At 38.2% G+C, this 22,182-nt stretch overlaps 1 protein-coding gene across 1 annotated transcript in view; it reads right to left on the bottom strand.

Moving 5' to 3' along the window:
- Positions 1 to 16,775: 16,775 nt before the first annotated feature.
- The window catches only part of Fib (rRNA 2'-O-methyltransferase fibrillarin), a 91,915-nt gene continuing 86,508 nt past the window's right edge, over positions 16,776 to 22,182 (bottom strand). Inside the window, exon 6 of the mRNA XM_067151215.2 lies at positions 16,776 to 17,143. Within this exon, the coding sequence (XP_067007316.2) occupies positions 16,973 to 17,143 (171 nt within the window). The 3' untranslated portion in view covers positions 16,776 to 16,972. The remainder of the gene's footprint in view (positions 17,144 to 22,182) is intronic.

The raw sequence follows: 22,182 nt of genomic DNA, 5'->3' as shown, positions 1-22,182 counted from the left end.
ACACCTTTTTTTCCATTATATTACCTTTGAATTGTAATACGTATACAGTATATGAAAGAATATGACAGTGTTGAAAAACAAAACGACAAGCAGGACTCGAACCAGCAATTACAGAGCTTGAATGTTAACCACTCGACCACCGCTGTTTTGTGCTCACAATCGCAATGCACCGGTACAGGTTCGATTCGGAAACTTCTCTTGCGATTTTCTCCAGAACACCTTAGTAGTACATCTTACTTCTTGCACATTATCTTGTCCTACTGGACTACTAAATGTGTACAAAGTTTGAAGATACTCTGATCCGAACTTCATGGCCTACCTTTGTAAGAGTATTGTACTTGTATTCAGTCCGTGCTTCTTAATTTGCGTCTACATTTCCTCCACTTGTGTTTGTAGATAATGCAAAGTATATTAGATAATAATTGTGGTATTAGTTTGATATTTAATTGCATTTTTAGATGGTATTCATGTTTTAGAATATTTAAGGAATTGAATAAGTTTTTACAGAAATTTGTACCACAAATGCCACGAAAACTATCTGATGCATGGCAGTTCTTTGAAATTAATGATGATAAAAATCAGCAAAATGGAAATTTTGCAGCCGCATTTACGTGACGGGTAGTGGCGTATCAAATTTGTGGGATCATATCAAGAGGCATCACAAGGATGAAATGAGCAGGTCGGCTTCTCCAGCATAAAACAAAATTGCTGTATTCAGCAAAACAGTTATTTTGTGAGGAAAGGGCACTGAATTTACGTTGCCATACCAATAACATATTTAAACGTGCCTCCACAGTATATTCACTCGGTACAACCGGGTGATGACGTCACAACAACTGCTCCACACCGCTCTGTCCCCACCACCAACTCGACACTGTCTTTGCTTCGTTCATACTCATTTTATATATGCGACTACCATCTACTGGCTAATAAATTAACTCCGTAGAGCTTAAAGGAAGAATTTCCTGTTCTCAAAAGAATGCACCATACGTATTCCAAGGAATTATTTGTAAAAATTTACGAACATACGTTGGCGGCGTGATCATAACAACAGTTGTGTTTACATTCTGTATTTACCACTCCAAGTTAGTATATGCCTATTTCTTGAGAGATATTTGTGATTTTTGAGAATAATATCGTGCAATCATGGATGAGAATTATATAAGGAGGCTGATAGATGAACAGAATGGCAATGATGATTATTTATGTGAATTAGATGAGTTTCGTGATTTGTTGAGTGAAAGCGATGGTATAAATGATATAATAGTGTACAAAGTGAAGGGAGTTTCGATAGGGAATGTAGGCCCAAATGTAAGAAACAAATAGTGTACAAAGTGAAGGGAGTTTCGATAGGGAATGTAGGCCCAAATGTAAGAAACAAAGAATGAACGAATAGTGACAGCAAGAAAATCGGCGCCGAAGAAGAGCAGTCAAGTTGTAATGTTAAAGGTGGAGCTGCAAGTGATTTTTAAGAATGCTGTGGTGGATTCTGAGGTGAGTGATAGTGATATAGAATATGATGGTGCTGGTCATGCTAGGCCTATCATAGCTACATCCAAAGACACTGTATATAAAAATATGACCTATCATGATAAAGAACCAGCAAGACAGAAGTATTCAATGGGTCAAAAAATTCCTGGTCCACAGATCCCTGCAAACTGTGTCACTCCACTGCAGTATTTTATGCTTTCCTTTACTTCAGCACTAATATTGAAAATTACTGCTGAAGCTAATGCATATGCTAGGGCACAAAAAGTCAACAAAACTGTGTCAAAATTCTCCACCTGGCATGTTTGGCCAGGTGTGGAACAGCATGAAATGTTGGCATTCCTAGGCATCATCATCAATCTATATATATATATATAAAATAACTTGTCCTGACTGACTGACTGACTGATTCATCATCGCAGAGCCAAAACTACTGGACGTAAAGAAATGAAATTTTGGGGATATATTCATATTATGATGTAGGTGCTCGCTAAGAGAGGATTTTTGGATATTCCTTCGCTAAGGGGGTGAAAAGGGGGGTGAAATTTTAAAATGAGTGTATCTATATCTCAAAAATTTAAAAGTTTACAGATGTAAAAATTGGTATTGTTTTCAGAAAATACCAATAGGAGGGGTGAAAAAGGGTGAAAATGGGGGGAAATGGGTTGAATGCCTTTAATCAGGATACCAGTACTTATATCTCAGAAACTGAAGATATTACAGACCTGAAAATTGGTGCTTTTGATCTCTTTTAAAAATAAAGAAACACGTATTTTTTTTGTTTTTGGAAAATCCAATTAATACGAGGGTGAAAAGGGGGTTAATTTTTAAAATGAGTGAATTTATATCACCAACATTTTTAAGTTTGCAGATGTAAAAAATGGTATTTAGAATCTTCATTAAAAATAAAGAAACACGTATTTTTTTGTTTTCGGAAAATCGCACTAGGAGGGGTGAAAAGGGGTGAAGAAAGGGTTGAATGTCTTTAATGAGGCTACTTATGTTTCAGAAACTGAAGATATTACAGACCTGAAAATTGGCGTTTGGGATCTCTTTTAAAAATAAAGAAACATGTATTTTTTTGTTTCTGGAAAATCCAATTAACGGGGGGGGGGGGGGTGAAAAGGGGGTAATATTTTAAAATGAGTGTATCTATATCTCAAAACGTTTAAAGGTTATAGATGTGAAAATTGGTATTTAGAATCTCCTTTAAAAACAAACACGTATATTTTGTTTTCGGAAAATCCCAATAGGAAGGGTGGAAAAGGTTGAAGAATGGGTCGAATGCCTTTAATGAGTCTACTTATATTTCAGAACCTGAAGATATTACAGACCTGAAAATTGGTATTTGGGATCTCCTTTAAAAATAAAGAAAGACGTATTTTTTTGTTTTTGGAAACTCCACTTAATGGGGGGGGGGGGGGGGTGAAAAGGGGGTGATTTTTTAAAATGAGTGTATCTATATCTCAAAACTGTTAAAGTTTATAGATGTAAAAATTGGTATTTAGAATCTCCTTTAAATATAAAGGAACACGTATTCTTTTGTTTTCGGAAAATCCCAATAGGAAGGGTGTAAAAGGGTGAATAATTGGTTGAATGCCTTTAATGAGGCTACTTATATTTCAAAACCTGAAGATATTACAGACCTGAAAATTGGTATATGGGGTCTACTTTAAAAGTAAAGAAACATGCATTTTTTCGTTTTTGGAAAATCCACTATTGGTGGGTGAAAAGGGGGCGTGAATTTTTTAAAATTAGTGTGTCTACATCTTAAAGTTTAAATTTACAGATGTAAAAATTGGTAGTTAGAATCTCCTTTAAAAATAAAGGAACACGTATTCTTTTGTTTTCGGAAAATCCCAATTAAAAGGTTGAATTCCTAAAGGGGGTCAAAGTCTTCCTAGTTCAATACTAGGGGAGAGACTTCTGTGAAAAAAAGCTCAGAAGAAGGAGATAAAGAAAAATACTTCAGAGATAATAAATAAGATTATACCTCACCGTAATCCTTTACTTACTGGTAAAGTATGAAGGCCCTGATATGTTCCCTCTCGTGTAATATCACGTCACCATTGAATTATAGTTAGAGTAATTAAAGTAATTAAATTTTTTAAAAGGGTGAAAAATGGGCTGAATGCCTTTAATGAGGATACATACATCTCAGAAACGGAAAATATTACAGAACTGAAAATTTGTATATGGGATCTTCTTTAAAAACAAAGAAACACGTATATTTTAGTTTTTGGAAAATCCAATTAGTGGCGGTTAAACAGAAGTGACAAATTGGGGTGAATTTTTTGAAAGACTATATCTCCCGAATATCTTGGAAACGTAACATGTTACAGTCGTAAAAAGTGGGTGTTTGGAATCTCATGTAAATGTAAAGAAACATAGGTGATTTGTTTTTGGAAACTCCTTTTAAGGGGAACTCAAAAGGGGTGACATTTTAAAATGAGAATTTTTACAGTATGTCTAAAAAAACGTAGGCCTACAGAAGTGAAAAATGGATATTTTATCTCTATTAAACATAAAGAAACGTGTATTTTTAGTTTTCGGAAATACCACTTGGCTGGAGGGGGGGTGTATATGTTTCTAAAAATGGTGTTGAATTATTTTAATTAGGCTACTGATATCTCAAAAATGAAGATGTTACGGACGTGAAATTTGGTATTTGCAATCTGCTTAAAAAGTAAAGAAACACGTATTCTTGGAAAATCCATTATTGGGGGGGGGGGGTGAAAGAATTGAAAAAATAATTGACTTAATTGTATGAGAATACATACATCTAATAAAAACTAAAGTTGTTACAGAAGTGAAAATTCGTATTTGGATCTCCTTTAAAAACAAAGAAAAACGCGTTTGGTGGGGGGGAACCATCTTGGGGGGCGGGAGTGTAAAGGAGTTGAAATCCTTTCATGAGGACACATAAATCAAAAATTGAAGAAGTTAGAGACGTGATAATTGGTATTTAGAAGATCCTTTACGATTAAAGAAACAAGTATTGTTTTTGCGGAAAAATTCACTTGGGGGGGGGGAGTAGTGTGAAATGAAGTGAAAAAAGTAAATTATTTTTATAGGGATACTTGTATCTCAAAACTGAAGGTAATAGACGTGAACATTGGTGTTTGGAATTTCCTTTAAACATAAAGAAACACGCCTTCTTTTAATTATTTTTTTGGGTGGGGGGTGGCGGTAAATAAACTTAACGGCGGTGGGGTGTAGAAGGAGGTGAGACCAATTGAGTTTACTGTACTTAATGTACTTATAAGGATCCTCCGTTGCTCAGGCGGCAGCACGCCGTCCTCTCACAGCTGGGTTCCGTGGTTCAAATCCCGGTCACTCCATGTGACATTCGTGCTGGACAAAACGGAGGCGGGACAGGTTTTTCTCCGGATACTCCGGTTTTCCCTGCCATCATTCATCCCAGCAACATATAATAGTAATAATAATAATAATGTTCCGGACCGTTGTCAAATGTGCGGACCGCGCTGGAAACGGCTCCTGGACGGGTAATGACTAAGAATGCAGTCCGGCCGCGGGTTCAGTGCCGCCAAGGCACCCAATATGACACCACGCCGGATCTCCTGAAGGATTTTATCGATATTAAAAATGATTATAGGAAAAGATGGCAAAGATTTACAGACCCAGCTGGCCGGGAAGAATACCTGAGCGTAGTCCGGGTAGTACGAAATCGATTGCTGGGAAGAAAGATTGAAAAATGTGAGGAAACGTGCCGTATTCTAACAGAAAACGAGTCAGATCGGGAATTTTGGTGGATTCTCGCTGAAAACGAGTCAGATCGCGAATTTCAGCGGATTATATATCTAAAACAATAAGCATTCAATTATAAATTTCGGTAAACTACCGTAGCGAAGCACGGGTATTATGCTAGTATGAGAATAATTTATTTACCTGACATGAAGGATTATTGGACAAAGTACTTTACATTAAGGGGCTGCCTAGCTGAGGCGGTAAAGGAGTGCTTGGTTCGCCCGGAAGGACGTGGGTTCGAATCCCTGTCAGGAAGTCGTAAAATTTAAGAAACAAGATTTCCACTTCCGGAGGTGCATATGGCCCTGAGGTTCACTCAGCCTACACCAAAAATGAGTACCAGGTTAATTCCTGGGGGCAAAGGCGGCTGGGCGTAGAGCCGAGGTTAACAATGGTGGAAGCCTTTAGCTTCCACTCCTTCAAGGGCCTTCATGGCCTGTACGGAGGTGACTTTGCTTTTGTTTTGTACTTTACATCAAGACTGCAGTTTATCAGTGAAGTTATGACACGGAAACGATTTCTTCAAATATTCTGGATGTTGCATTTAGAGAGAGTTCCCAATTTAGATCGCTCTCTGAAAAGTAGATCACAAAAAGTTGGCAACTTTCTCAAATACATTAACAGCAGATGCAGAGAACTGTTTATACGAGGACAGAATTTGTCACTAGATGAATCTGTTTTGGGATTCAAGGGAAAAATCTCTTTCATCACTTGCAACTCACAAAAACCTACAAAATGGGGAATACGCATATATGTTTTGGCCGACTGTTTGTAGCTCTATCTGTACTTTTATACCATATCATGGGAAAATCACTACAGAAAGCCTCATAAACCATCCCTTCCTTTCACTTCAAGAATAGTTCTTCAGCTTTATAATAACCTTCAAGAAACATGGCCCCATATTTCTGGATACCATATTTTCACCGACTGTTTCTACGCAAGCCCAACACTTGCCACTGAACTTCTAGCTTTGTAATGTCACCTTACTGGAACTCTGCTTCCTAATGGGAAAGATGTTCCTGGTTCTATCAAGAAACCAACCCTAAAAAAAAAAGGAGGAAAACCGGGCAAGTTGGCTGTGCGCGTAGAGGCGCGCGGCTGTGAGCTTGCATCTGGGAGATAGTAGGTTTGAATCCCACTGTCGGCAGCTCTGAAAATGGTTTTCCGTGGTTTCCCATTTTCACACCAGGCAAATGCTGGGGCTGTACCTTAATTAAGGCCACGGCCGCTTCCTTCCAACTCCTAGGCCCTTCCTATCCCATCGTCGCCATAAGACCTATGTGTCAGTGCGACGTAAGCCCATAGCAAAAAAAGGAGAAAAGATAGCATGCCGCAATAGTGTACATGTACTAATCCTTGTTTGGCGCGACAGAAGAGTTGTAAATAAGCCAAGTGTAGTTGTGCATTACAATACTTACATCGGTGGCGTCGATACAGCCAATCATTTGAGTGCAACATATTGCTTTCTTCGTAAGACAAGCAAATGGTGGAGAAAACTATTTTTCTGGGGTATGGAGGTTTCAATTAAATGCCTACATACTCTGTGCCCAGAATGCCAAAGCAAATCACACTAAGCTCATGAAACATGTAAATTTTAGGAGACAGCTGGTCACAGATTCACAAGAAACAGAAAGCAAAAAATTGAGAAAATTAAGACCAGTAATTGACATTCTCTTGGACAGATTTCAGAAAGATTACACTCCTGGTGAAAAAGTAGTTACTGATGAAAGCCTCATGAAGTTCCAAGGTAGATTAGGTTAGGTGCAGTACAATCTTTCGAAACGGGCATGATTTGGACTGAAAAGCTACAAATGATGTGAGCCTAACAGTGCATACTGTTGGAACTTCAAGATTTATACAGGAAGAGAAAACCTGCTGCGGGTGGGGCAGGGGATGGAATCCAGCTGCTAACATGTGAAAAGGTAGTGCTTGAATTCTGCGAAGAATTACTTGGTGTTTGGAGAACAATATACATGGACAAATAGTATAGTTTCCTACATTATTCATTCAGGCTATTGTTGGGGAGGGACACTAATGCAATTGGAACAGTGCAACCAACGGGAAAGGTCATCCCTCCTACCTTCAAATCCACAAGCTTGAAGAAAGGCGAACTCATATTCGCCTCTTCCATGGCATCTTACCTATAAAATGTGCTCAAGATGTCAACAGTACGTGCTACACCACACTTCGTAGAGGTTGAAAAAGAGTATGGCCAAGGTAAAAAGGAACTAAAGCCAAACATTGTAGTGGACTACAGTTCAGGAAAGGTTGGCGTGGATTTGCATGACCAGTGCTTAGCATCTTGCCCTCTCATGCGCAGGTATGTAAAAAGTGTACAAGAAATTGTACTTCTACTTACTGGATGTGAGATTGCTGAATTCTAGCTACATACACGACATGCTGAGCACGAGGAAAAAGAGAATGAGCTGCTGATCATTCCGCACCAGCATTGCAGATCAAATTCTGGAAGATGTCACCCTTCCTGATTACACCACTAAAAGTGGTCCATCTCAACGTAGCACACCAATGAGACTACACGAAAGGCACTGGGTCATTTTCCTTAAAGATTGCTCCTACAGCACGTAAATCAGCCCCATCAAGGAGATGTAAAGTCTGTTTTGAGCATGGAATCTGGAAGGAATCTTGCTTCAAGTGCAACAAATGCAAAGTTGCCCTGCACGTGGATGGATATTTCAAGGTGTACCATACCTTAAAAGACTTCATTTAACAGTGGTAAGTTAAACTGAGGTTATTAATTATGTGGTTTCTCACAGAAATGTTTTCCACGAGGAATTCTGAATTCTAAGAACCAATCTTAAAAGTCTACTATTTATCAAAATTGAATTTATTTGGACAAGGAAAGTGGAAACAAGAGGTGCTACTGAGAATATAGTTAAATTAAAATAATGTTTAAGGCTCTTAGGTCACCCTGGATTTCAGTGTGGCATTGGGGACTTGGTATCCATAAAAGACTGTCTAAAAATATTGATGAGGTTATGTACGGGACTTCATCATGACTAAAGCTGCAGTGTGGATTAAATTTCCTCAAACTGTTGCAAAACCAGAGAGGCAGAAAGAGTAGAATTTTCTAGCAGCAATGGCTGCTCTTGACTGTACTCATGTTAAGTCTACATATTATGGAGGCAAGTTCATAAACAAGAAAGGCAATGAAAGTACAGTATAACCCCGATTTTGTATGACCTTGATTTAGTGTAAACCCCCATTTAATGGAAGAAATTTCAAGTTTCAAAAATTATTCTACCTATATAAGAGTAATGTAATTTTATATTCGATTATAATGTAATTTACATTAGGGCAGATCCCACATTTAGTGTAAGGAAATGTCAAAATTCTCAATTATTTATTTCTTATTAGTTACAGTTATGGTACATTTAGAACCTATGAACGAGACTTCATAAGCTTGCTAAGGATGATTAAAGGCAGAAGAAGGATTTAGTGCGTGGGTGCTTAGCACTAAAGTGAGATATCAGGCTCACCTACACATCCGAGCGCAGGCGCTGTAGAACAGTAGAAAAGAACGCTGTTGTAATAACAATATTGTTATGTCCTTCGGAAATTCCTATATTAATCTGTGCAAAATCCTTCGGTCACAGTGAGAACCCTTTCACTGATTCAGCCGCTACTATGAACAAATTTGGGTGCGTTAGTTTTTCCGTTAACAATATTTGTACACTCTACTTCAGCGATTATATTGAATGCGATCGATCATCTTCCGTATCAATTCCTTGCTACATGCACAAGCAAGCTCTCCTAGACATTCAAACCTACTGTCGACTTCAATTAACAATATCCCACAACACCAACTGGTTGTAAACATCTCAAGAATGTTTTTGCAATAAGTGCACGGACTGCAGTTGTTAACTCCTTAAAATTTACGGCTACAGCTCGAAGAGTTTCAGAGTTATGGATATGCAAATTGTTTTGTTTCCAAGAAGACATTTTGGTGTTTATCAGTGCGGTAAATAAGAATTGAAAATCATTAAAAAGTAGTTGTGTTTGCAACGACAATTATTTTTCAAGTAAGTCTGAGCACTAATCTCTGTTTTTTTTTTTTTTTTTTTTTTTAAAGTCTGTTTGCTTCATTCTTTTCCACAGAATAAAATAAAGATATGATGATCTGAGAAGTTTGTCTTTTCGTGTGATGTTCTTTGCTCTAATTTTACATAAAGAGTGGGGTTTATTTATTATTTTTGTCTTTATTTCTCGGCTTGTAATATTTTCGTAACTCTCCACGAGCGCTCTGTATAGGCATCAGTTAGTGCTGTTTTCTGTCATACGATACGAGAACCAGTTGTTCGTGGTATATATCTCGTTTGAAAGACGATGTCTCGACCTTTTATCAGAAATATGTATTGAGTTGGTTTGTTTTGTCATAAATGTTATTCCCCTCATTCAGTTTCGTTCTGCTGCTTTCGGTCTTGCTGCAGCTTCATCAGTCCGTATGACGCGTCACGCTCAATGGCTAGCTCCAGCTGTGGTTTGACTGACAGTAACATGCTTGAAATATTGTATAATTCACATGAAAGGTTAGTCGGAAATAGTAGTGACAGTATTAGGAACAGTGATAATGAAATAGATGATTTGGCTGTGGCAAATGCAGTGGTAAATGATGAGAGTGATGATGAGGAGGAACCAGTATTTGGAAATTTCGTGTAGGAGACTATAGATAATTATACAGCTCAAAGGGGAGTTTTCAACAGTGAATTCTGATTCCTAAATTCTCTAATAATATTCAGACAAGTCACAGGGACAAACATTGAGCAGTTATGTTATCGAGTTCAGCTGGTGGAAGGTTTGTTTACAAAATACGCTCGCTCGGGCGGGGAACGAAATATTCAAGGCCGGCGCACATCAGATAATACAGTTTCAAGGTTGCAGGAAAGACATTTTATCAGGAAATTAGGACCCAAGATTGAGAAATCCAAACCTCAGAGACGTTATTCTTTGATCTGACCACTGATGAAGGGAATGGTTGAATTCCTGAAACATGTTTGGTTGAATAAATGTTGTTGCTAGTTGCTTTACGTCGTACCGACACAGATGGGTCTTGTGGCGATGATGGGACAGGGAAGGGCTGGGAGTGGGAAGGAAGCGGCCGTGGCCTTAATTAAGTTACAGCCCCAGCATTTGCCTGGTGTGAAAATGGGAAACCACGGAAAACCATTTTCAGAACTGCCAACAGTGGAGTTCGAACCTACTATCTCCCGAATACTGGATACTGGCCGCACTTAAGCGACTGCAGCTATCGAGCTCGGTGGTTGAATAAATAATTCTCTTCTATTAATAAGTGTATTGACAAGGATGATTCAAATATAACTATTTTACATATTTCTGTACTACATTCAAACTAGTCAATATGGATCAAACACTTATTTTAACCTATCATGGTTAACTTTATCAACACTGTTCAAAACATGGCGAAAAGAAGGCGTCGGTGTACTGCTGGCAGGAGTGTGACTTGGATCTCTGTCTCGAAGAGTGCTTCGAACTCTATCACACAAAACTAGATTACTAAGGAAATGTGAAACAATTATGTAATTATCTGCATGTACATAGTTATATCATAAGGAATTCCAAATTTTGTGAATATCGGGCTATTCTTATACTTGTAGTAGCACTTTAAGTGAATCAATGTATTTCAGTCGCGCGTAGTTGAAATCTCATCCGGCCGCGGGGTAGGAAGCTCTTTAAATGGTGGCGACGCTGAGGGGTTAAGGAAATGACTGCTTAATTTCAATACTAGGTACTGAAATAAAATAAGAATGTGATACTTCTCAAGATATAGCAGTGTGCGTAACTAATTTCAGAAGTTAGGTTATTATATTCTCACATCTGGTTTAATTCAGATAGGCTGTTCCTATGTAAATTTATAGTGAAAAAGTTACCATTACTCCACAGGGGGCTTGAAATATGTTTTTGTAATACCTGCGTGTTAAACCTAGGTTAGGCGACGCTGTTTGAAGCAAGAAAATGGAAACGTACTACAGAAGTCTCTGGAGTGATGCTATTACAATTTTTAAGTATGAAACTGGACATGCAAGTTCACAGACTATCGGAATTACAAAACACCGTAGTAATCAGCAAGCCAGTGTATGGAAAACATCTGCAAAAAGTTTTGAACATACTGATTGCTGTTTTCATACCGATTTTAATGTGTGTTTGTGCGAGTGTAGTATCTTTTCAGACTTTTACAGAAAATTGTATATAAGAACAACCTTAAACCAAAACAGTTTTGTATTCACTGAAATCTATTATCAAAAGGAAGGGTTAACCATAGGCTCACCAATATCAGGAATAATAGCAAACATATTCCTAATTAACATTGAGCCGGGCTGAGTAGCTTAGACAGTTAGGGCGCTGGCCTTCTGACCCCAACCTGGCAGGTTCGATCCTGGCTCAGTCCAGCGGTATTTGAAGGGGCTCAAATACATCGGCATCATATCAGTAGATTTACTGGTACGTAAAAGAACTCCTGTGGGACTAAATTCTGGCACCTCGGCGTCTCCAAAAACCATAAAAGTAGTAGTTAATGGGACGTAAATCCAATAACATTATAATTAACATTGAACACGATTTCGGAACCAACTAAGGGGCGTACAGGGAGACCGAGGCGATCAGCTTTAAGATGTGTGGAACTACAACAGGCTACAGAGCTGCTTACAAATGGAGGATTATGAAAGCACTTAGTTAATTTACAGAGCCTTGCAAACTGAATGCTAAAAGGTATGACAGTGTACGATAAAGATGTATGTACTAGATGTCTGCATTGAAAGAAGACCAAAGCTAGTTATGGTGCAATACAGGTTTCTTGCTTAGATAGCAGCGACAGTTTAACACAAGAGTAATCTTCAACACAAACTGTATAAAGTTGTAACTGCAGAATAGTGTGTAGGGTAGATATTTCCTTGTTTCATTGCTGTCATAGCTGCTTCTGTGGATCAGTGGTAGAGTATCGGCCTCCAGATCCCAAGATAGCGGGTTCAAACCCGGCAGAGGTGGTTGGATTTTTGAAGGACGGGAGAAAGTCCGTTCGACACTCCATCATACGATGTCGACATGTAAAAGATCTCTGGTGACACATTTGGTGTTTACCAGACGAAATTCGTTAAATCTCAGCCAGAGACGCCCAAGAGAGTTTCGGTTTACTCCGTCTGCCATCTAGTAGGCCTAGAATAAAACGGAATGTCGAAATTGACGAGCAGACAGCCAGATGGCGTCATATTGAAATGTCTGCACACAGTAGCTGAGGCCATACGATTATTATTATTTTTATTGCTGTCATTGTGTAAATAATGTGTAATGGTGCAATTTACGTTAATACAGGCACAGATTTCTGGAAAAGGTGTGCTTTCTACAGAATCCTCAATTTAAGGTAATACCCTGGTTTAAGGTTTAAAAAAGTCAGGCTCCTGTAAAAATGCTAAATAGGGGTTTTCCTGTATTTTCCTTTTAGGCCTTCATGGTCACCCGGAATGTCGGGCAGATGTTCCGTTTGAAAAATACATACATATACATACAAAAGATACAATTTTTTCCTCTCGTTACTCCCACTTTCATATTATTTTCCTACTGAGCTCATATTATTTTCCTACTGAGCGAGTTTGCAATGTGGTTTGGGTCTTGTAGCTATCAACTTGGATTCGGAAGGCTAGGGGTTTGATGACAACCGTCAGCATCCCTGAAGATGGTTTTCCGTAGCCCATTTTCACAGTAGGCCAACACTGGGTCTGTACCTTGATTAAGGCTGCAGACTTTTACAGAAAATTGTATATAAGAACAACCTTAAACTGAAACAGTTTTGTATTCACGATTATTATTATTTTTATTGCTGTCATTGTGTAAATAATGTGTAATGGTGCAATTTATGTTAATACAGGCAAAGATTTCTGGAAAAGGTGTGCTTTCTACAGAATCCTCAATTTAAGGAACACAACAGTAAACAACTCACTTTGTGGTCGAGCATCTTGGAGAATGGAAAACGCCTTGTGAAGAATTATCAGCTGGTCATAGGGAGTACTGGACGACTTGTAGATCTCTAAATAGGCTGCACTTGGGTGTTACTAGGTGCAAGACCAATCTGCACAAGTGTATGGCTGTAGTGAAGTGCAGAAAAAGAGCTACTTGAGGCGACAAGAAACACACTTATCGTTCCTAATTTCTGGTGCACCACAATATGAACCTTTGGTGCACAGTTTATTTTTATTTCTTTTCATCTTTCTACAGACTTCTTTCGCACATCTTTATATTTATATACTAGCAATTGTACCCGTGCTTCGCTACGGTATTCCAGATTGTATACAGATATCGAAGTAAATTACTGTACATGAAGCTAATAATAATTTTTAAATTGCATGTAAATTGGCGTTATCCGAGAAAAAGCATACGGAGGTCTGCAGATGATATTTCCAATGTAAAGTGCGAGTTGTGGAGTTGTGATGATAACGACAGGTGCACTTGTCTACCACAATTCATTATGTTTTAGAAACGTTGAATAGGGTGAAATTTGTGTAAGATTTTCACACAGATATTTATGCGACAGCTTCAAACATAGAATTTGGCTCACATATGGGTACTGGGTGGGCCAATATTCGTGTAGAAGTTGATGATCCCATCTTTCCTATAAGTGAATGAAACCATCAATTGTACGTGTACAAAGTGCAAAATTTAGGTAAATCCAGAAATAGAGAAAAATTTAATGTATAAGGGATAGAGATACGACAAAAGGTCATAGGACCGAAGTTGTAGATCACTCCAAATTGAACGGAGATTGTGCCATCCGTTTTGTGATACGACTTACCGTTTAGCCACGAAATACATCGTAAGGAAGGACTGCACCGTCATTAAAATTGCCTCCATATTTCGATATTTTTCGGAGGTAAAAAATAAAAAGTTTTAACATCTCTTAAATTTTCCGTCGGTTACATGCTAAAATTTGCAAAATTTCAATTTTCTAACTTTTCTGGGAGATTGTGCTGCGATCTTGATATGGGGGAGTGGGTTAAAAATTAGGACTTTTATGGGCTTAAAAGTTTCCTTAAACCTTTTTTTTGCTAGGGGCTTTACGTCGCACCGACACAGATAGGTCTTATGGCGACGATGGGATAGGAAAGGCCTAGGAGTTGGAAGGAAGCGGCCGTGGCCTTAATTAAGGTACAGCCCCAGCATTTGCCTGGTGTGAAGATGGGAAACCACGGAATTTCCTTAAACCTGTAGGTTCTGGATAAATATCACCGACTGTGTTGTTATGCAGGTTTGAAACTCCCAGCATGTACCCATCAGAGAATTATGAGAATTTGAGATTTTTCTAGGGATCCTGAAGTCATCAGGTTGTCTGGTACCAAGTTTTAAATTTCTAAGACGCCTAGAATGGTCTCACTAATTTCCGTCTGCTTTCATTTTTATGCCTTAATATTGTATATAGTACAGTATATATAGATCGCGCCAAACAAACTTCCATTTATTAGTATGGATAATATTTTACCCGTTTCGCTAGTGATTCTAGGGGCGTCTTACTCCCACAGTACGTTTTCCAGGTAGTAAGTCATACTGGAACATACACACGTCCATTATCTCGGTCATTTATGACAATTTATTTTTTCACCCTTTCTCACCCCCTATGCCAAAGGGGGCTGAAGTTAGACTTTAAACATCCGGAATGTTACTATTCATCTCAGCGACCTGGAAAACTATCGATTCGACAGTATATTCGATTACTATTATATCTCACTCCCCATTCCCCCACCCTAAAGGGGGCTAAACTTTGAGTTTTAAAAAATCGGAATGTTACTATCCATCTCAGCGATCCCGAAAAGTATGGATTCGACACTCCTTTCGATGATTTGTATAACCCCAAAGGGGGTTGAACTTGAACTTTAAAAAAAATCCGGGGTGTCACTATTCATATCAGCGACCCTAAAAAGTATGGATTCAACAGTATTTTCATTAATTTGTTTATCTAACCCCCCTGCCCCTCTCCCCTAAGGGTTCCTGGGCTTTCTTACCCCCACGTTGTTTGTCTCCTGATACTAAAAATCCAGAGTATACAATTCACTTCGGCGACCCCCCGAAAACTATGTATTCGACAATAGCTCTGCCGTGTAGTCGATAGACTTGTAACTGTGTAGAACATCGGGTAATTCTTGTAAAAGAAATGAATGACATGATATATGATAGCAAGAATGAAGAGGACGAAACCCGGCGCCGGCATATATGCCATTCCTCGCGAATAGCTCAAGACTTAACGTCCCGATCCGATGGACGAATCATCATCAACACCGTCATATGCCCTCCCACCATTTAAGACCAAAATCAGCTTCCTACGTCCTGGACGTAAAATGGCTCCTTGAATATTGTGTTCTCTACCTATCTTATGGATGTTGCCTAGCGACAGCGACTCGATGCATTTAATCTTGGTGACAGCACGTTGGATTGTCATATCCCAACGCACGTTTTCCGATGGTTTTTCGTTCATAACTCACCAACGAAAGCGAAAATGAAAATTCCGGCTTCGAGGTGCATTCGGACCCCTTTCCATCTACGTATGTTCAAAATTTCAGATCTCTACGTGCTGTAGATTTTGCTGGGCATCGCGCACAGACAGACAGACAGACAAACACTTCCTTTTATAATATTATAGATATTATGTAACTCTGCTTTTGAGACAACATAAATAACCACATGTTTCTACATTCTTCCTGCAGATGGCTTGTACTCTGGTTTAAAATTATTCCAAAACCTCAAATTTTTCCTTTTGAGACCTTACAAAGGACAGCCCGCATATCATGGTAATGAGAAAGACTATGAAATTATTAACCTACCGTACATGCTTTGTTAACATCACATTTAAATCCCACTCTCATTTTTATATTGTTTTTTTCTTTTTCTTCATTACCACACATGCTTCTACCAACTACAGAACATTGCTTTTAATTTGGTTTAAACAGAATGTCAGACCTTCTTCTGAGACTTGAGAACGGAACAGAATATTCCCATAAAATTATGTGAATGTTATTAGCAAAATATTTACCATTGTTACGAGCAAAATACAACATGATCTGTGTGAAGCCAGAATTAACATCGGAACTCAACGGTTGAGGTTATGTATGTTGGCAACTGTACACAACACAAGTGTCTACTCAGTTTCAAATGATCCACACGGCAGTGTGTTTGAGTATCTACTATGTTGAAGGCGAACCTTCTTATCCTTACCATATACTTCATTCGTGTCATTTCGACTAAGGACCACACCATTTCAGCTGTCTCCTTCCCTGACTTTAACATTTGTCCAGTACTCCAGTATTCGTTGGCGGTTTTGTTCCTTTGATTCTTCGATCTACACCTTCCCTTCCTCTCATATACTATTATTATTATAATTATTATTATTATTGTCATCAGCAGCAGCAGTTGGTGAACAGACCTGGATTAACTGCATCTTACAAAATCTTACAATTTTAGATCCAACAAAATTGGTTTAGTGACATTGCAATGAAATCATCATAAAGTGGTACACACACATTTATTATGTAAAACCACACACATATATACATTTAGATAACGAGCACCGTCTCATATAAAAATAAAACAACAAAAACAGCTCTGCACTGGATAAACTATTTGTTCATGGGAATGAGAACATATCATACTTGATAACACACTTCTATGTAATGAGTAGCGAACATTTGGAAGAAAGATTCTCTCATCCCTTTACTTTTGGTGGAGGTCTAAAGGCACCCACTACAACGGCATGATCCCTCTCATATGGTTCCAGTGTAATCTGCTCCTGAGGTTTCAACTTATCAGCTTGCAGTTTCTTCACTTCTGCGGCAAATACTGCCTCAGGCTGTGCCGTTGAATCAATACAGCTTGCCTACAAAGGAAAGTAAAAAAAAAAAATATAAATAATAATAATAATAATAATAATAATAATAATAATAATAATAAAAATAAACAGTAGTCAGTTTATATAGTTTTGTGAATCATGGACAAAATATTTTAAATCATCTATATGTAACTACAGATTAAAAGCATTACAATTTTGATATCTCCACAGACTGCCAAATCAACATTTAAGACCTTTCTCCATTTGCCTCACATGACATAATCACAAGTGCAGTTCTCGTTTCCCAACATTTCCTAAATAATTTTGTTATGTATAGTATCAAAAGAACTGCAGCGCCACGGAAACAACGTAGATATTTGTGAATGGTTCTATCATATGATGTTATCCATCGTGAGTCATTATTGAATATCCTAAAAGAATTTGGTTTACATTCAAAACTTATTCGCCTTATTGGAATTACCCTTAAGAACACTAAATCTAAAGTCAGATTTAGAAATTAACTCTCAAAGCCATTTGACATTAATACTGGACTTCGGCAGAGAGATGGACTCTCACCATTATTGTTTAATTGTGTGTTGGAAAAAATCATGCGGGAATGGAATAAGATGTGTCAACCTAACATCAAGATAGGCAGAAGCTAAATTGCAAATAGAAGAACTTGATAACATAGCAAGAAAAGTTGGATTGCAAATTTCATATGAAAAAACAGAAATAATGCCAACCTTCCCTGTTACAGCACCAACCATTACCTTAGCCAATACCAAACAAATTAAAATTGTGAGTAAGTTTAAATATCTTGGTGAAATTATAACTTGGAACACCAATGAAAAATCATCAATAGAAAGCAGAACATTTAAGTTAAAAAAAGCACAACGAATTACATGGCCAACGTACAAGAAAAAATCTCTTTCAATAAATGCTAAACTTCAACATTACTGTTCCGTCATTAAACCTGAAGCGACTTATGCTTGTGAAACACTATTTAAATTGAACACCAAAGCAACAACTGATACAGTGCAAAAGGTTGACAGAAGGATACTCAGAACAATCATTAATAAAAAACATCAGGTTGATGGACAATGGAGATTATTGCCTAATGCAGTGGTTTATAGGGAAAGTGAATCTATAATAGATACGATGAGAAAAAGAATTGCCTTTTTCTGTCGTCTTTCTAGATTAAATGATAATAGGATAATAAAACAACTATTTAATTACTTTTGGAAAAGTAAAACAAAAAATAATTGGTTTAAAGAAGTTCAGAATGATTTAGAAGAGCTGAATATTACAATGAAGCAAATTGAAAATAGAGAAGAAAAAAGGATTCTCAAGAACAAACACATAAGATTGTCATTAAAAACTGTACAACACAAACAACATGTCATATCTGATGAAGAAAGGGCAGCCAGGTCAGCCAGAATGAAGAGGTTTTGGGAAAGGAAGAAGATGATGATAGCTAAATCTTCAGTTAATTCTTTGTTAACGTAAATGTATTTGGCTTTGATTTAAGTGCTCCAACGTGGGCGTAAACTATGTAAATAAATAATATGATTTCCTATGGAGAACCATCCCAACTTACTATAAACAACAAAGGTGAAACATTACAGCTCTGTCTATCTCTTGTAACTACTTTGAATCAAGAATCTACCATCAATTCTTACTGAAACCCAACTGTCAACATACATACCTTTGATTACCTCTAATACCCTACCCACAAGCCCTCCATATGGCTAATAACACCTACGAAACATAAGCCTAACAACTCTTTATTCCTCTCATAGGATTTTGCAATTACTTGAAACATGGTAAAAATCTAGTCCTGACAGCCCTTCTGTGGTACAAAACCACACTAGTTTTCATCCAACTTACTCTCCACCAGTGAATTGCATCCTCCTTTCCAAAATGCCAGTGAACATCTTGCTTGGTATATTGATCAATGAATTACCTTGACAGTTGCAGTTCCCCTGCATATAGGCAGGTGCAATTCTTTTGTCCAATCACAAGGTACCTTATATTCCATGCTAATACTATAACTCTCTATGAAGTCATTTTTCATCCCTTCCTTACCACTGTATTTCACCACTTCAGGTCTAATTTCATTTAGTCCTGCTGCTTTATGATACATACGTACATACATTATCATTATAAACTGTTATGCCTTTCAGCATTCAGTCTGCAAGCCTCTGTGAATTTACTAAACGTCGCCACAATCCTCGATTTGCAATTAGTGTTGTGGCCTCATTTAGTTCTATCCCTCTTATCTTTAAATCGCTAGAAACCGAGTCTAACCATTGTCGTCTTGGTCTACCTCAAGTTCTCTTACCCTCCATAACAGAATCCATTATTCTCCTAGGTAACCTACCCTCCTCCATTCGCCTCACATGACCCCACCACCGAAGCCGGTTATGCGTACAGCTTCATCGATCGAGTTCATTCCCAAATTAGCCTTTATCTCCTCATTCCGACTACCCTCCTGCCATTGTTCCCACCGGTTTGTACCAGCAATCATTCTTGCTACTTTCATGTCTGTTACTTCTAACTTATGAATAAGATATCCTGAGTCCACCCAGCTGTTGCTTCTGTAAAGCAAAGTTGGTCTGAAAACAGACCGATGTAAAGATAGTTTCGTCTGGGAGCTGACTTCCTTCTTACAGAATACTGTTGATCGCAACTGCGAGCTCACTGCATTAGCTTTACAACACCTTGATTCAATCTCACCTACTATATTACCATCCTGGGAGAACACACAACCTAAATACTTGAAATTCTCAACCTGTTCTAACTTTGTATCACCAATCTGACGTTCAATTCTGTTGAATTTCTTACCTACTGACATCAATTTAGTCTTCAAGAGGCTAATTTTCATACCATACTCATTGCACCTCCTTTCAAGTCCCAAGATATTAGACTGCAGGCTTTCGGCACAATCTGCCATTAAGACCAAGTCGTCAGCATAGGCCAGACTGCTTATTACATTTCCACCTAACTGAATCCCTCCCTGCCATTTTATATCTTTCAGCAGATGATCCATGTAAACTACGAACAGCAAGGGCGAAAGATTGCAGCCTTGTCTAACCCCCTGTAAGTACCCTGAACCAAGAGCTCATTCTGCCATCAATTCTCACTGAAGACCAATTGTCCACATAAATGCCTTTGAATGATTTTAATAATCTTCCTTTAATTCTATAGTTCCCCAGTGTAGCGAACATCTTGTCCCTCGGTACCCTGTGATATGCTTTCTCTAGATCTACGAAACAAACACAACTGCCTATTCCTCTCGTCGCATTTTTCAATTACCTAGCGCATACTGAAAATCTGATCCTGACAGCCTCTCTGTGGTCTGAAACCACACTGGTTTTCATCCAACTTCCTCTCAACGACTGATCGCACCCTTCCTTCCAAGATTCCAGTGAATACTCAATCAATACTGATCTGCATTTAGGGCAGTCGCCCAGGTGGCAGATTCCCTATCTGTTGCTTTCCTAGCCTTTTCCGAAATGATTTCAAAGAAATTGGAAATTTATTGAACATCTCCCTTGGTAAGTTATTACAATCCCTAACTCCCCTTCCTATAAATGAATATTTGCCCCAGTTTGTCCTCTTGAATTCCAACTTTATCTTCATATTGTGATCTTTCCTACTTTTATAGATGCCATTCAAACCTATTCGTCTACTAATGTCATTCCACGCCATCTCTCCGCTGACAGCTCGGAACATACCACTTAGTCGAGCAGCTCTTCTTCTTTCTCTCAATTCTTCCCAACCCAAACATTGCAACATTTTTGTAACGCTACTCTTTTGTCGGAAATCACCCAGAACAAATCGAGCTGCTTTTCTTTGGATTTTTTCCAGTTCTTGAATCAGGTAATCCTGGTGAGGGTCCCATACACTGGAACCATACTCTAGTTGGGGTCTTACCAGAGACTTATATGCACTCTCCTTTACATCCTTACTACAACCCCTAAACACCCTCATAACCGTGTGCAGAGATCGGTACCCTTTATTTACAATCCCATTTATGTGATTACCCCAGTGAAGATCTTTCCTTATATTAACACCTAGATACTTACAATGATCCCCAAAAGGAACTTTCACCCCATCAACGCAGTAATTAAAACTGAGAGGACTTTTCCTATTTGTAAAACTCACAACCTGACTTTTAGCCCCATTTATCAACATACCATTGCCTGCTGTCCATCTCACAATATTTTCGAGGTCACGTTGCAGTTGCTCACAATCTTGTAACTTATTTATCACTCTATATAGAATAACATCATCCGCAAAAAGCCTTAGCTCCGATTCCACTCCTTTACTCATATCATTTATATATATAAGAAAACATAAAGGTCCGATAACACTGCCCTGAGGAACTCCCCTCTCAACTATTACAGGGTCAGACAAAGCTTCACCTACTCTAACTCTCTGAGATCTATTTTCTAGAAATATAGCAACCCATTCAGTCACTCTTTTGTCTAGTCCAATTGCACTCATTTTTGCCAGTAGTCTCCCATGATCCACCCTATCAAATGCTTTAGACATGTCAATCGCGATACAGTCCATTTGACCTCCAGAATCCAAGATATCTGCTATATCTTGCTGGAATCCTACAAGTTGAGCTTCAGTGGAATAACCTTTCCTAAAACCGAATTGCCTTCTATCGAACCAGTTATTAATTTCACAAACATGTCTAATATAATCAGAAAGAATGCCTTCCCAAAGCTTACATACAATGCATGTCAAACTTACTGGCCTGTAATTTTCAGCTTTATGTCTATCACCCTTTCCTTTATACACAGGGGCTACTATAGCAACTCTCCATTCATCTGGTATAGCTCCTCCGACCAAACAATAATCAAATAAGTACTTCAGATATGGTACTATATCCCAACCCATTGTCTTTAGTATATCCCCAGAAATCTGATCAATTCCAGCCGCTTTTCTAGTTTTCAACTTTTGTATCTTATTGTAAATGACATTGTTATCATACGTAAATTTTATTACTTCTTTGGCCTTAGTCTCTTCCTCTATCTCGACATTATCCTTGTAATCAACAATCTTTACATACTGCT

The sequence above is a fragment of the Anabrus simplex genome, chromosome 7, assembly GCF_040414725.1.
Source record: "Anabrus simplex isolate iqAnaSimp1 chromosome 7, ASM4041472v1, whole genome shotgun sequence".
NCBI lineage: Eukaryota > Metazoa > Arthropoda > Insecta > Orthoptera > Tettigoniidae > Anabrus > Anabrus simplex.
Note: the sequence above shows the minus strand (reverse complement) of the source record. Positions and strands in the feature narration are given on the sequence as shown.